Genomic DNA, 16303 nt, shown 5'->3' with positions numbered 1-16303 from the left:
CAATGCATTATCACTGGTTTGTATGCACAAAAAGCATGCACTCTGTTTAAAACCATCAAAACAAAAACAGAATGATGTCTAAATAATCATTCTTGTTGTTATTGATTCGGCCACTAGAACAAAGTCATTCATCATGTAAGAAAAAAAAAAAACCCCAACAGCTTCAACTCCACATGGAAAAGTGCACCGTTACTAGATACCTCACCATTTCAAGTGTGTTAAAGGGATAGTTTAGCCAAAAAAACTAAATTCCATCACTTACTCACCCTCAAGTTGTTCGAAACCTGTATGAACAGTTGATGGGCTCCATTGACTACCATAGTATTTTTCCCCATACTACATAAATAACAAAAGCCGTCTTAACTAGCATTTGTAATAATCTTATCATGTAGTGCTTGATAAAACAAACTAACAACGATAACTAAATACGTAAAGAATATGTGGCGTTTAAACAGGTTTAAAATCTGAGGTTACTCAACAAAATTACCTTGATTTAAAAATCTGAGGTTACTCAACAAAATTACCTTTATTTAAAAATCTCAAGAACACATCACGCAAGATCACATGATCATAAACAGCTACATTTCTTCATTTAAGCAACCATTTCATGTTCCCTTTACTAACGGTTTTGTGGAAGGGCCATCATTGGCAAGGAACTTTATTTTCTAGAGCACATTTAAAACAGCCACTGCTGACCAAAGTGCTGTACAATCACTTTAGACAATAAAATACATAAACACACACGAATTCATAAAATTTCATTGAACTATAAGCCAGAGAGAAAACATAAGTCTTCAGTGAGGATTATTGAGGGAATTCACTTGTTAACTCCTTATGGAATGACCCTTCAAGTATCATTTCATTCCCATAGTGGCTTTCAAGTGAGTAAAAATGTGTTTAGAAAATTGCAGAAAAATTGTGTCCTTCCAGTTTCTTAATCTGATGTTATCAGAGTGAGACCCTCCAATTAGTTTAGGGCAGTTTGCTTTGGAAACACTCAAATGAAACCTATGCAACTATGAAAAAAAAGTGTCCACATAGTTTTCAAATTCAATTTAAAGCAGCATTGACACCATTCATGTTCTACAGCTGTTTATATAAAAACACCAATTCATTCATTATGCAACATACCCTTCCATAAAAACGTTGAGCACCGCAGGCACAGTGACTTAAAGTCACCACTTTGAACCTTTGCATTAAAACAAGAATGCTGTATACTAATATTACCACAACAACCAGTGATTAATTCAGTTTAATGAGCATAAAAGTCTGGATAATGTTCTGCCAATCTCTTTAATCTGACAAAAAAAAAATATTTTTATAATAAACTTCCTTAATCCTGCATGAAATCACCTGTATAAAACACTATGTCTAAGCTTAATTAATAAGAGGTTTAACTCATTCTCAAGACATCTGACAGCAATTTAAACCAGCATTTAATGTATTTTAAAAAGATAAATGTTGTGTGATCAATGTTTTTGACTGGATTGAGTTAAACTACATGAAATATGCATATAAAAGGAGTCCAAGGGCGGCTCCACATGCAAAAATCAAGGTTGTGTTTCCATAGTAATGTCACTTAGTTGCCATGGTAAAGTATTTCTTGTTGAGATAAAATGACTATTTAAAACAAATAACTATCCAGCCATTTGGATATCATATAGTCTGTCTTGCCTGTCCCATTCAACACTTGTCTCCAACACTTGGCTTTCAGAAACAAACATAAACGTACACATAGCATGCTAAAGGGAATCCCCCTGCACTTCAGATCCTTTAATAAAGAAATTGTACAAACACTCCAAACATTAAGGGCAGAAGGCAATATTTAAGCTGTCAGCAGAAAACCAGTGATCATTTAAAGATGCCTTTCCTGCTCAACACTTTCCCTGTCACAGCCTTTGTCTCAATAGAGCAATCGGCCATCACCACGCTCCCTCCCTCTAGCAGCTGCATGTATCAGAAGAGTCAGCTGCTGAGGCAGATTGCAAATATCAATGTAGACCACAGACTAAAGGTTTATGCGAATCATGAGAACAAAAAAACACTACTGTCAGTCCGACTGGTGGACTTGCATCATCTAAGCAGTGCAATACAAACTTACAAGTTTCTGAGGAATCCAATATAGAAGAACTTTTTTTCCAGATCTAATACAAATATCTACTTTAAGAAAAATCCTACAATCCAAAAGCCATGTGAGCTCCCAATTTTGTCTGATCATTTGTGTGGGTAGAAATGCATTAAATTTGATTAATTACTGAAATATGTAACATTTAAATTTGTTACGATGAAGAATAAATATTAAAAAAATAAACACATGATTCTCAAAATTATGGAAGCTCATTTCCACCCCAGAGTAAGAAATAAATAAAAAAGTTATAAAGATTGTGTGATAAAGATTAAATTAAGAAGTCACAACTGGGAAATATAAAGTTGTAATTATGAGGAAATAAGGTCATCAACAATCAAAAAGGCAGAGATATATGGGCTTCCATATTTACTATATTTTTTACTGTACATTATGTAATGTTTATATACAGTATGTATTGAATTTATTAGTTTATTGTATAATTTAAGTATAGCATTTATTTAGGTATTTATTTAGACCCCTTTTCACTTCTCTCCCATTATCTGATTTTTCTAGTTATATTACAATGGTTAAATAAACAAACAAAAAACATCTAGATGTTCTAGTTACTAGCAGGTTTGGATGTACCAAGAGAGTAATCTCGGTTGTTGTCATTTCTCCATTCAGGGACAAAGCACTAATACTATATGACAACCTCTGAGTCTGCACTGACATTATGCTATAAAAAAAGAAAAGAAAATTAAGGCACAATTTGCCATTTCTCAATAGCAAACCTAAAGCCCAGCGGTCAACAATCCTCTAGTACTGTAGGTGAATAAAGTCACAGCTACAAGCAACCTATCCAGCAGCACACGTCACAGTCACAAAAAATAACAACATAAAAAAACCTCTCTCTCTATAAAATACATTTTGTTAATTAATAATGTAAATGCCGTGGACACATTTATACTAAACTTAAATAAAAACCAAAGACACAACAGTGTTACACAAATTTAATAACCTATTTACCCAAATTATTCAAAACTTGTTTTACATGAGCAAAGTGTGCATTACAATTTTTACAAAACCATTACAAAAAAATGGTACATACCTGTTTATTTTCTCCTGTAAATATAGACCACTCAAAAAGTACAACATCATAAAAAAAATACTAAAATGTCATTATTTTCATTCCCAATGGTGGCCGCTGAATTTGTCATATGTGAATCTTAATCAACCAAACAGAAGGGCAGTGCACTAGGAAGGGTTCAGTTTAGATAAACATCAAGAGAACAAAAGAGTGAATGGAGGAAAAGGGTAGGGCAAAACACAATAATAATTTATTTTCCAATATTTAAAAGGGTGATAGATGTTTTGTTCCTCTCCCTCTTACCTCATGCAGCTTCACTCTTACTTTATTGATGGCCTTCAACCAGTGCAGACGGGAAGGAGAGAAAGGAGGTGGGCCATCCTCAAAGAAACTGAAAAAAAGACAAATAAATTACATTAGACCAAGTGGCTAAAATCACTTGCTGGAACTACACTTTAGGCCTATTTCCTATAAAGAGTATATTATACATTTACATGCATATCATTTGGTAACTTAACTTTGTCACCTTTTAAAAGTATAGGCTACTAGCATACAGATGGTCTCAAAGCTAGACATGAACTAGGGAACAAACCTAGACATTTAAATTGAATGGGGTATTTAGATCAGATGCATATAAAACATGATTCTGATACAATTAAACTGTGTAATTATAAGGTTTCATTACAGTTGCAATCAAGGTCAATGAATGCACATTTTCCAGTGTTCCATTTATTTGAATATTAGCTTAATTTTTAGGTTTCATGATTGTATCTTTATTTTATATTTCCTAGTCTTTACTAGATTAATTTACCAATCCTTTATTCACATCTATTCGGTGTGTAACACATACAGTACCTGTGCTGCCTCTCAGGTTTTCTCCCTTGATTAGAAACAGGTTTTGGCGTACTCTCCCCTTGTACTTCTTTCTCCACATTTGCTAGTATCTCCCTTTCCCCTTTTTCTGTGTCATCTGAGGCAAGAAGAGGTTGAGCAACAGCAGAAGACCTGATCTGGCTGTCTGAATAGCTTTGTTCTTCTGGCTCAGAGCTGAACTGGGAACTGGCTTGGCTAAGGTTACCAGAAGACCCAAATCGAGAACTGTCCACCGGGCTGGTGAAAGAAAACAAAAGATGTTAATCTCAAGACCTAGTCACAAACTAAAATCACACAGGTATCAATTTCAGTCCTTAGATTATGTTTAAAATGTGTTTGGGTAACAAGTCAATAATGTCATTACAGTAATGCAGTATGAAGAACCTTAGGGGAAAGTTGAATAAACACACTGGGAACAGACAGTGCTAATTTGAATCAACTGAAAAAATAGATAAAGAAGATTAATCTATAAAATTAATCAGTAGTAAAATAAATAAATCGAAGTACAGTTTAAAGGATTCGTAATTTCAGGAGCAAGCAATGTTCTTGTAATGTTTGTTATGTTTTGCATGTCTTGACAGACCAAAATAAAAATGTTAAATAATGGGAATATAAAACAAATTAATAATATTTAATAAAATGAATAATAATTCATACAAATTAGAATATCTTGAAAAGATGGGAGGGTAATGTTCACAATAAACCATAATAAATGGCATAAGAACAGACATTTATTATGATTTTTACTAGCCTTTTATCAAATGTTTGCTGTAGAAGTCTCCCTGGAGGCTTTTCTGCACTGGAATCTGTATCTGGAATGTTGTTGTCCTTATCTATGCAATCTTGGGAAATTTGAGATTCCTCTATATGTTCGACTTCCAGACAGGATGACCCTTGTTTAAGTGCTGTTGGACTCTCTGGACTTGTGTCAAAGCTTGGCTGCTTATTTGAAGAGTTGTCACTTGGACCTTCTGTATCACTGGGATCTGCACTTCCTGTGGCCTCTGATTCAGGAGACAATTTATCAGCCTCGGGTTCATAAATTTCTTCAGGTCTCAAGTCTAGGTGTTTGGATTGGGTTGCAGGAGGTGTCTGAGGGGGTGAACTTTGCCATGGGAAGCCTATTTTCCTTCCAAACATTGATGACATGGTCTCTTCCTTTGCAGTAGCTGACTTCTCTTCTTGGAAGAGACCCACAGACAAACCTTTGAAACCGGAAAGCAGACCACTGCTCTCTGCTTGTGGCTGTGAAGGGTTGGTGCTGACTGAAGGGGCAGGAGTGGAAGAGCCAAAAAAAGAGCTGAAAGGTTTGGCTGTCTCTGCTGCACCAGACATCAAACCACCAAAAGAGGATGTTGACAAACCAGGTAAAGTAAAAACACTGTTAGAAGGTGGTGAGGTTGGTCGTTTGTCTTCAACTAGTATTTTGGGTGTAGATGGTGGGGTTTCAGTGTCTCCTGGTGGTAACTTTGAGGATAAGCCCAATTCAGATGTCTGTGTGTGAATAGTTTCAGATGTATCATTGATCTCCTTGCTTTCATCTCTTGTTTCATGCGAAGAGTTGACCTCTTGCTCTTCAACAACCTTTAACGACTCAGTTAATGAAGAACTGAGGGAATGTGATTCTAATTTAGTACCTGTCACAGTTGACTCAGATTCAGAGACTGCACTTGACTCATTAACATTGAGGCTCATTTGTTCTTTAGAGTCTTGTGTTACATTGTTACCTTCAGTTTCAGTTTTCTCTGGCAGCTTGGTTTCATCTGATTTTGTTGCTTCTGTACCTTTAAACAATCCAAACAAATCACCAGTGAGAGAGTCTGTTTGCATGCTGGTTGGGAGATTAAAAAATGAGCTCTTCTGCTGTTGTGGTTGTGGTGCAGTGGATGTAGGAGATGACTTGAAGAAAGAGGTCTGTGGCACTGAGAAGAAACTAGAAGTTGCTGGCTTGCTAGAAACACTAGGGCCAGAAAACATTGACATAAACCCAGAAAATGCAGCAGGTTCTGGGGGTCTTTGAGAGCCAGGCATTCTTGGTCTTGGTTGACCAGAAATGACAGGTCTAGGTCCTCTTGGATCAGGCATTCCAGGTCTTGGTTGACCAGAAATGACAGGTCTAGGTCCTCTTGGATCAGGCATTCCAGGTCTGGGCTGACAAAAAGGTCCAGCCATTCTTGGTCTTGGCTGAGCAGGAAAACCCAGTATTCCTGGCTGAGGCACAATCATTTCTTGTTTAGGCTGTTGCTGAACAGAAGAAATAAGCTGTGGATCTAAAGATGGTTGCATGGTTGCCACCATTAATGTTTTGTCACTGTCTTCTGACTTTGTGATTTCATCAGGTTTTTTCCCTTGAAGGTCTGCTTGTTGACTGTCAGAAATGATCTCTGTTATTTGTACATCATCACCTTTTCCCGATTCTTCAATGAGAGTTTTCTGATTTTGTGTGCCTTTCTCAGAACCTAGATGTTTGTTCATTTCTTGAGACTTTTCCAGTTCCAGACATTCTTCTGATTCCACATTTTTCTCCACTGGTTTTTCAGCTTCTAATGGCATTTTATTTTCTTGTAATTCAGTCAGTTTTTCAGGCTCTACAGCTACAGTATCAGATTCTAGTGACACCTCTGATGGTTTCTCAAGCGCAACAAGCTCTGTAACTCGCCCTTGCCCGGATGAATTATCAAGAACAAACAGGTTTAAATCTTTATTAAAATCAGGTTTCTCTGGACTGGTGGCTACAGTTTCTTTGTAATTGTCCATGCCCAGCTCCTCATTTTTAAATTGCTCGTTAATAGTTTGTTCCTCAGGTATTTTGTCAACCACTGAAGTTTCTTCATTTTTAGATTGTTCCTCTGTCAGAAGTACAACCTCTTCAGTCTCATTTATTGGTGTCATGCAATCAGTTTTCTCTGAACAAGTGTCTACAGTTTCTTTGTAGCTTTCCATGTCCAGCTCCTCATTTTTAAGTTGCTCATTAATAGTTTGTTCCTCAGGTATTTTGTCAACCACTGAAGTTTCTTCATTTTTAGATTGTTCCTCTGTCAGAAGTACAACCTCTTCAGTCTCATTTATTGGTGTCATGCAATCAGTTTTCTTTGAACAAGTGTCTACAGTTTCTTTGTAGCTTTCCATGTCTAGCTCCTCATTTTTCAGTTGCTCATTAATAGTTTGTTCCTCATGTATTTTGTCAACCACTGAAGTTTCTTCATTTTTAGATTTTTCATCTATCAGATGTACAACCTCGTCATTCTCATTTATTAGTGTCATGATTTTAGATGTAGTACTACCATTTATGCATGGCAGCATTTCATCAGTCCTCCCTGTAACATTCATAGAGTCTTCCTTCATTTCATCACACGGTTTCATCACATCCATCTTAACAGGATATTCAGTTGTGTTCTCAACAGAAACCTCTTCTTTAGCCTCAACAGATGCATTTTCATCAGTAATTGATTTAGTTAAAGTTGTGGGTGTTATATGGCATGTGAGAGAAGCCTCCCTTATAGTGGTACCATCCACAGATTTTGAATCTGATTTCTTATCATCCATGAAAGACATGATGTTGAATCCAGTAGATTTTGTTTTATCAGATGAAAACACAGAGGGAACTTTAAAGAGACCTTCTGGCTCAGAGCCTCCAGTTGGACTTTGCCCACTGAACATGGAAAACAATCCTTTTCCTGTTGTCTCCTTATTGGTGGATTCAGTTGCAGCAGCATCAGTTGGTGCTTGAGATTGAGAACTACTTCCACCAAACATGGAAAATAAACCAGGCCCATTGTTTTCTTTGGCACCAGAACCAGGCAAAATACCTCCAAGAATTGAGGATCCAGATCCAGGTGTTTTTGCAGCAACTCCACCTGTTGGTGCTGTCTGGTGAGAAGACCCACTGAACACAGAAAACAATCCTTTACCCAGTGGTTCTTTGGAAGTGGGCCCTCTTGGGGTTGGACTCCTTGGACCAGGTCCTGATGTAGCCCTTGGAACATGTCCTGGTGGTCCTCTTGGTCCAGGTCCTGAAGCCACTCTTGGAGTAGGCATGTGTGGTGGTCTTTGTCCTACAGGCAGACATTTTGGGCCGGACACAGGCGGAACTTCCTGGTCAGGTTGTGGCTGAGCAACAGATCCACTGAACATAGAAAACAGGCCCTTTCCAGGTGGATCTTTAGGTGCAGATGAGGCAGGGGTTGCTTGAGGAGCAGCACTTCCAAACATTGAGAATAATCCTGTACCTGGCATTTCATTGGAGGATGAGGACCCAGGGATTATTCCTCCTAGTATGGACTGTCCACTCTGAGGTTTAGATTCACCCAAAGATGGGCCAAAAAGTGAGAATATGCCTTTGCCAGATTGCTCTTCGACAACTGTGTCTTTGAGAGTGGAAGGAGAAGCTGGTTCAGTGCTGGTGGGAGTGGCCTCTTCATTTGATCTTGCAGGCCCGGTTCTCTGCACTTCCACTTCCTTTGTACTTGGTTTAAATTTTGATATGGAGGTTTTCAGAGTGTCTTCTGATGGTACTTTTTCTGTTCCTGAAGACACTGGTCCAGAAGTGATAGTCAGTTTGTCAGACATTACTTTAGGGGATTCTTCATGATCTTTTATTTTTTCTTCACTCTTTGTTGATTCGGTGTTTGCACCATCTCCTAGGTTCGACTCTTGTTTAAAACCACTGGAAACCTGGTCATCTTTATTGTAATCTTCAAGATAGGTTTTTTTAAAAGAGCTGGCCTCAGGGTAGATACTCTCATTTTGTTCAACGGTGCTTAGTATTAATGGTGCTGATGCATCCTCAATGGAGTCATCCTTTTTAATCTCAGAAACCTCTGTTAGAGCCTCTGGGGATGCCATTATTTTAGATAAATTATTTGTGATGCTCTGACTGTCAATTATTTGAGATGCCACATCCACTGAAGCTAATTTTTCTTGAGAACCAACATTACTTTCCATAGGGGTCTTGTCAATGAGAGATAAAGCAAAATCATCTTGCTCTGTTGTATCAAGTTCATCTGTCAAGATATCTTCTTCACTAGGACAGTCTTCAGGACTACTAGCCTCTGAAATCATGATCTGAGGGATAAGCATCTTTCTTGGTCCCAAACCAGAACAAACTAATGTTCGCCCCTCTAGCTCAGTGGGTGAAACTGTAGTGAAAGAAGGTACCTCTTCAATAGACATCATCTCAGACAAAACAAACTGTTGGGGGGTAACATCAAATTGACTAACATTGTCCACCACAGTATCTTGTGTTGAAACCAATTCAGACATTGCTGCTGTTTGTGGTACAGAGGCCTGTGAAGTCGCTTGAATTGACATATACTGGGCATCACATTCACTTTCTGTAGCTGAATGAAGTAGAGTAGACATTTTATCTGGTGGGCCCGAATCAGTCTGGTTGCCAGACATAAGCATAAATGGTGCATCTTTCAATTGTGTTTGGAGTGTTAAGGGGGTAATTATAGACCCACTGGAAGATGTAGGAAGGCTGGTGGCAACCGGAAAAGATGTATCACTTGTGACTGAAACTTCAGCAAAGGGAATGCTTTCAGAAGTGTTTACTTGAGACTGTGACACTACTGGCACAAAAACATTAATTGGCTGAGAAATTGTGCCACCAAATGTTGGAGCCCAACTTTCAGCAAATGCCTCTGTGATCTGAGGAACTGATGTTCTGTTATGTTGTACTAGTGAACTTCTTAAAGATTGGTCAATGGGGGAAACTCGAGCTGGTAGAACTGGGGAGACTTCATTAAGTTCAACAGGTGGACTTAATACAGAAGTTGGTGTAGTAAATACTGGACTTGGAAAAGGCTCTGTGGGTGTATCGACTAAAGATGGGGGTGCAGTATGTGCTTGACCAGTAGTTACTATGGTTCCACTGAACACTGATGCATCTGCTGCTGTTGTCACTGTCCCGTTTGTAGATGTTGCAATTTCTTGGTTAAATTCAATACACTGATGAAGTGATGGTTTTATGATTGACTGTATCATTTTATCACTTATTTGTGAGACATTAGCTGTTGTTGGCTGTGAGACTGCCCCATCAAATAACGATATCAATCCTTTGACTGACGTCTTTGTGGCTGGGCCTGAAATTGAGACTTGATATGGAGGTAGTTGACGACCATCCATAACACTTGGCATGACAGCTGGACTTGATGAATATGGTTTTGGACATGTCATGGAAACGTCAGAATTTGTAGTACTTGTGGGTACGACGACTACTGATTCTAGTACAATGGCAGAAGTCATTACTGGCAAGTTTGCAGTAGTAGATACAAAGTTAGATGACAAATCCTGGTCAGGTATGGATACATCTTGAGCAGATATAACTGGGACAATTGAAGTATGAACAAGTGTTTTGTCTAACACTAGTGGCCTTTCGTCGAAAGTAGCAGTCCCATTCTGAGGGATGCAATCATCTCCTAAGCTTTCCACTGTTGATTGCTTGATAAGACCTTTCGGTCTTGAGACAGTAGTTGAAGTAATAAATGGCTCAGCCTGCTGAATAAGTTGACTCCCTTTATTCTCAGTTAATGTTGAGGGAACTGACTGGTGTCTTATCATCTGCCTACTAATGATAGACATTTGAGCTGGTTGCTGATTAGTTGTATGCTCTGAGCAATTTATGTGAGGCATAGATTTTTGGGACAGGTCACTGAAGGTCACCACTTTAAATGAATCATTGATTTCTGTAGAGAGCAGAGAGCCATGTGAATCAACACTTGTACTGCTTGCAAATGGAAGCCCCTTATCCAGAAGCTGTGGGTTGACTGGTTCAGCAGGTTCATTTTGTGCTTCCTTTAGTTGTACAGAATGTTTGGAGAAATGCATATCAGTTCTATGCAAATTATATTTCATCTGAACTGATGTATCTGCCATTTGAGTTGGCATGTTGGACTGAAAAAATGGATATGATTCTTGAGATTTAGGTAAATTATTTGATTGGGTGGCCAATATTTCCTGATTTTCTGACAGTTGGGGAGAATCCTGCTTATTTGTTGTAGTGAAACTCTGAACAGCATATATAGGCACTGTACATGCCGATGTGTTCAGAGTAGATATGCTAGTAGTTCTTGGAGATGAAAGATCTTTGACATCATTGTCACTTTTGTTTCCATTTACATCAATAATTATGTCAGCAGTCAAGTCAACAGCCCCAACATAAGATTTATTAAAAGTAATACTACCATTTTTGGGATATCTGCTTCCAATCCTTGATTTCTCCTCTTCAGTTCTAGTAAAATCCACAGGATGTCCATGTCCATTCTGAAGAACAAAGGAGCTGTTGTGCTTTGTAGGTGAAACAATAGAAGAAAAGTCAACCGGTTTGCTCAAGATCTGAGATTCTACAGTTTGTAGCTTTGAGATTGGGAGGATTCCATTCCGATGATAGGTAGGGATCTGCTGGCGCAACAAATTTTCTGTAGTATGACGTCCATCCAATAATTGTATTCGGTGTCGATTACCTTTTTCTTCTAGTAAGGATATACAGTGTGACATTTTTTGAGGGATCTGCTCAGAAGGTGAAAAAGATTCAACTATTAATGACATTCCTATTGAATCTTTGTTGATGGATACTTTATCTTTGACAAGAGGCAATACTCCCCTTGGAAACATGTCTCCTGTTGATGAGTTAGACATCTTAGAAGTTGATCGGACCACAGACATATCAATAGTGGATTTAATTGTGTTAGCTGGTGCCGAAGGTACTTTTGTTCCTTGAGCTATAGTTGATTTCAAAGAAAAAGAGGACTTTTCATCAGGCAATTTGATTTGCCCTCGAACTGGTTTAGGATACAAAGGAGGTTCTACAATTAGAGACACACCAGCTAGACTTTTTAATACTTCAGTATCAGTGGTTGTTCTTGTCTTTACAAGTGACAGCACACCAGGTTCCATGATAAGGTCTCCAGAAATCTCTGATGGCTCTGACAAGAGTTTTGGAGACATGTCAACTATGTCCCTGATTATATTAGCTGGTGATGTAGGTATTCTGTTGGGTTGTCCTGAAAGAGATGATTGTCGTGTCATTTGTAATGTGGCAGCTTTGCTTTGAAAGAAACCCACTTTAGCAGAGATGCTTCTGACTTCAAGGGATGGCTGGCTTGAAGTAACACTATTCGTTTCTTTCAGTGTTTCCTTATCTGAACTTTGCTGCAATTGTGATTGAGATTTAGACTCCAACAGAAGGTATTCTTGGGAATTAGAGGGTGTTACAATTAAAGGCAATCCAACAGATGTCCCTGTGGCAATCACAGTATCTGATGTTTTTCTTTTAATCAATGGCATTGGAGATAATTCTTGTTTTTCCTCTTGGACTTTTTCAGTTGGCTTTGGAGACATATCTTCAATTGTCCCAACTGCACTGGGTGGAGCATAGGCTGCTTGCCAACTAGGTGTTTTTTGGCTTAAGCCTTGACTGAACTGTGATGTTTTCAAATCCATCCTCTGTTGCGAAGAATCACTTTGTGTAACATTTGATTGTGATTCGTAACTCCTGAGAAGAGTTTTCGACTGTTGTGTTGGAGGCTCCACAATCAAAGAGATACCAACAACTTCTTCATTGCCATCTGAGCTCGATGTTGATCTTGCTCTGACAAGTGGGAGTGCTTCCTTTTGAACGGCCCCAGTTACCATAGCTGAATGAGTAGTTGATTTTGCAGACATATCTAATGTAGCTTTAATTGCATTTGCTGGAGCAGTTGCTGTTTGAAGATAATGAGAAGGTTGCACTGGCAAACTTACAGTTCTGTTGTAAGGATGATCTTGGCTGTGTAAAACAGGGCCTTCCTGGTTAAACTTGGAGTCACTAGATAATAGCTGTGGCAGTGATTGATGCCTTTGTGGGAGAAGATTTTTCTCTGGTACTGATGGCTCAACAACCAAAGGCAATCCAACAAGCTCTTCATTGCCATCTGAGATTGATGTCGACCTTGCTCTCACAAGTGGCAGTGCTTCTTTTTGAACTGCCTCAGCTACCACAGCCGAACGAGAAGTTAATTTTGCAGACATATCTAATGTAGCTTTAATTGCATTTGATGGAGCACTTGCTGATTGAAGATAATGAGAAGGTTGCATGGGCAAACTTACAGTTCTGTTGTAATGATGATCTTGGCTGTGTAAAACAGGGCCTTCCTGGTTAAACTTGGAGTCACTAGATAAGAGCTGTGGCAGTGATTGATGCCTTTGTGGGAGAAGATTTTTCTCTGGTACTGATGGCTCAACAACCAAAGGCAATCCAACAAGCTCTTCATTGCCATCTGAGATTGATGTCGACCTTGCTCTCACAAGTGGCAGTGCTTCATTTTGAACTGCCTCAGCTACCACAGCCGAACGAGTAGTTGATTTTGCAGACATATCTAATGTAGCTTTAATTGCATTTGATGGAGCAGTTGCTGATTGACGATAATGAGTGTGTTGTAGTGGCAAACTTGCAGTTTTGTTGTAAATATGGTTTTGGGTGAGTAAAACAGGGCCTTCTTGAAAAAACTTGGATTCACTAGATAAGAGCTGGGGTAATGATCGATGCCTTTGTATGAGAAGATTTGCCTCTTGTGGTGATGGCTCTACAAGCAAAGGCAAACCAACAGAACCTGTATACATTTCTGTCAGTGAGGCACGTCTGCTTCTTACAAGGGGTACAGCTTCAGTTGCTGAGCTCTCAGTGATTATTGTCCCCATATCTTTTTTGACTGTCTTTGAAGTCATATCTAGAGTAGCTTTGACTGAATTAGCTGGAGCGGTGCTCTCCTTATATGATTGTCCAGTCATGGGACTAATTCTCAAAGATTCACTAGCAAGTGAAGTCTGCCTTATGAGGCCAATATGTTTATTTTGAGAAGGCTTCTGCAATGCTGGGCTTAACATTGGTGATGTCTTTATTTCAGAACATGTATGACGGGATGGTGCCCGAGGTATGGAAGTTGGCACCTGGCTGGGTTTGGCACTTTGCTTAAATGGCCCTCCCTCTAGCCTATCAAGTTGAGCTGGTGTTGAGGCTGACTTGAATGCTACCTTTGAGGGCGAATCCACCATGACTCGGTTAGACCTTACCTGAGTACTGTTTGCCTGGGGCATCTGTTCTGAGGCTGGTTTAGCAAGCTGAGGTTTTTGTTTTTGTGATATGGGTGCTTCATTGCCACCACTGTCATGTTGTCTGGGAACTCCACAGTCTGGAGGAAAATACTGTGGTCTGCTTCTCGGAGAGGGTGGAGTAGATACAGTTCCGAGAGGTACATTGCGGACCTCTAGAGCTGGAAAGGTGACATTGATTTCTTTCACTTCCTTATTTACCTCAACAGTCAGATCAGTAGCCGCTGTCTCACTCGTGTCAGATGTCTCTTCAATCTGTTTTTTAACGTTTATTTTTGCTGTGGTAAAGTCAACGACATCCAAAATACATCTTTCAGCATGAGTATCTAATGGAGTTTTCTCATCATTACCTTTGTCTTTTCTGATCATGGTTCCAGAGAAATCCATAGGTTTACTACAAAAAAATGAGTCGACTGCCATTTGAGGTTTGTTAAAAAGCAAATTCTGTGGTGGTGGCAATGAGATTCTTTGATTTGACATCACTGTGCAAGGTTTTGGCTTTAAGGGAACAACTTCAGTTTTAGAGCTTTCAAAATTAGACACTTTCTCTGAGCCTTCGAAATTCAAAACTTTATCTGATAAAGGAGACTGTTTTGACTGTGATGGCTGTCTTGCCAGTTTGTGTTTCTGAGACACAGCAGAGGGCTTAGAAGCAATACTTGTGAGTTGCGTGCTCAAAACTGAGGCTGGTGGAGTAGGTAATACTTGAGGTGTGGTGGTTGCACTGGGCTGTCTAAACCCATCCTGCCTTGTTGAATTTACTGGTGTTACAGGAAGTGTCCTAGTCGATGTATTTGGCTTTCCATTGCTCTTCAGTAGATCAGGAAGTTTTCTAGAAGTGGCCTGAGGTTGTGGTGTAATTGTAGATCCTGCTGATGCTGTGCTTTTAGCTGTTTGCGGTGCAGTAGTGGTCTTTTCAATAAAGTTTCCAATTGTTAAATCAGGTTGGGAAGTTTGCCTATACTGAGTTTTCTGGTCAACAGGCTTATTATCATCTACATGTCCAATCGTGATTTGAGGAATTGAAGGTTTCATATTTGAGGGATAATGTCTATAGCCCACTGATGAAGTACACATAACTTGAGAAGAGGACTGTGGCACAGATACTTCAGGAAAAAGTTCTTTAATACCCTGATTTCTCCAGTATGGCCCTCCATAACATGGATTATTTGCTTTCCTTGAGAGGTCATCTGCTTCTTGTTGCTCCTCAGTAGAAATTGTACTTGGCTTTTCTGATCCCATTTGTACTTTTTTGAGTTTGTACACACTGAAGTCAACAGGTTGCTCTGCCTGTGCATTTATGGACTCCTGAAACATTTGGGAGAACCGCTCAAGATTCATGTTCATAATCCTGTCACCTTTCTGTAGAGCTGAAGACAAATCAACAGGAGCATTTAAGAGGTGCGAGTCACACTGATTTTTTCCTGGTATCCAAAACACTTCATCTTCATTGAATAGAGGTATTTTAAAACCACAAAGGGTCACTTTTGGATTGTCTTTTTTATGCAGAATACTTGAGATATTTTCAGTGATTTGTTTTAAAGCACGGCTCTCCTCTGGGGTTGCACATGCATAAAGGTGCTTACCAGCCCTATCAGTCAAAAGAGAGTAAATGTATTCTTCATCCATGTGAACATAATAGCCACAGTCTCCTTCCTCAGCTGGCCACCACATTCCCTGCTCCAACAAGGACAGCCACTGCTGGTACCACTCAGAATCTTCAAAAAACATGTCATCCTCTAGATCTCCACTAGCAGTCATAGCGCTACTGAGGTTGACTGCACCTGGAGTCAAATCCAATGGCCCCTTTTTTTCAGCGAGTCGTTTGAAGAATCTTGAGTCAAATTTAAAATCCAAAAGTGGTTTCGGGATCTTTTTTGAGGCATTTTTGCCATCTAGTCTACAGTCTGACATTGACTGGGATGAATATATTTTTGCCGTTGCATCCGTTGAGAGGTTAACCGCAGCTGCTTTCTCCATCCAAGGCTTTTTGCTTCTTTTATCACTGAAGTCATCTAAATGGTCACAGCCTCCCCAGGATTTCCTGCTTGCGTTACTCATGTCAAATACAAAAACATCCTCTCCATTTGCTAGTGGAAGACTACTTTGAAATGGCAGATTAACAACATCCTGCCAAGGATGTGAGGGTATATGGAACTGACTAGGATCCATATTTTTCAAGTTCC

The 16303-nt window shown here is 39.3% G+C and overlaps 1 protein-coding gene across 2 annotated transcripts in view; it reads right to left on the bottom strand.

Moving 5' to 3' along the window:
- The window catches only part of unc13ba (unc-13 homolog Ba (C. elegans)), a 105073-nt gene that overhangs the window by 49264 nt on the left and 39506 nt on the right, over positions 1 to 16303 (bottom strand). Inside the window, exons 1-3 of one of the 2 annotated variants that reach the window (XM_079608752.1) lie at positions 4780 to 6482; positions 4011 to 4265; positions 3459 to 3546 (exon numbers count right to left, since the gene is read on the bottom strand). In XM_079608752.1, coding sequence (XP_079464878.1) covers positions 3459 to 3546; positions 4011 to 4265; positions 4780 to 6326 — 1890 coding nt within the window. In that variant the 5' untranslated portion in view covers positions 6327 to 6482. Of the gene's footprint in view, positions 1 to 3458; positions 3547 to 4010; positions 4266 to 4779; positions 6483 to 16303 lie in introns of those variants that run through there. The other variant, XM_079608753.1, reaches the window with a different exon arrangement.

Source organism: Phoxinus phoxinus, assembly GCF_949152265.1.
Source record: "Phoxinus phoxinus genome assembly, chromosome: 3".
Taxonomy (NCBI): Eukaryota; Metazoa; Chordata; class Actinopteri; order Cypriniformes; family Leuciscidae; genus Phoxinus; species Phoxinus phoxinus.
This window is presented reverse-complemented; position numbering and strand designations above follow the sequence as displayed.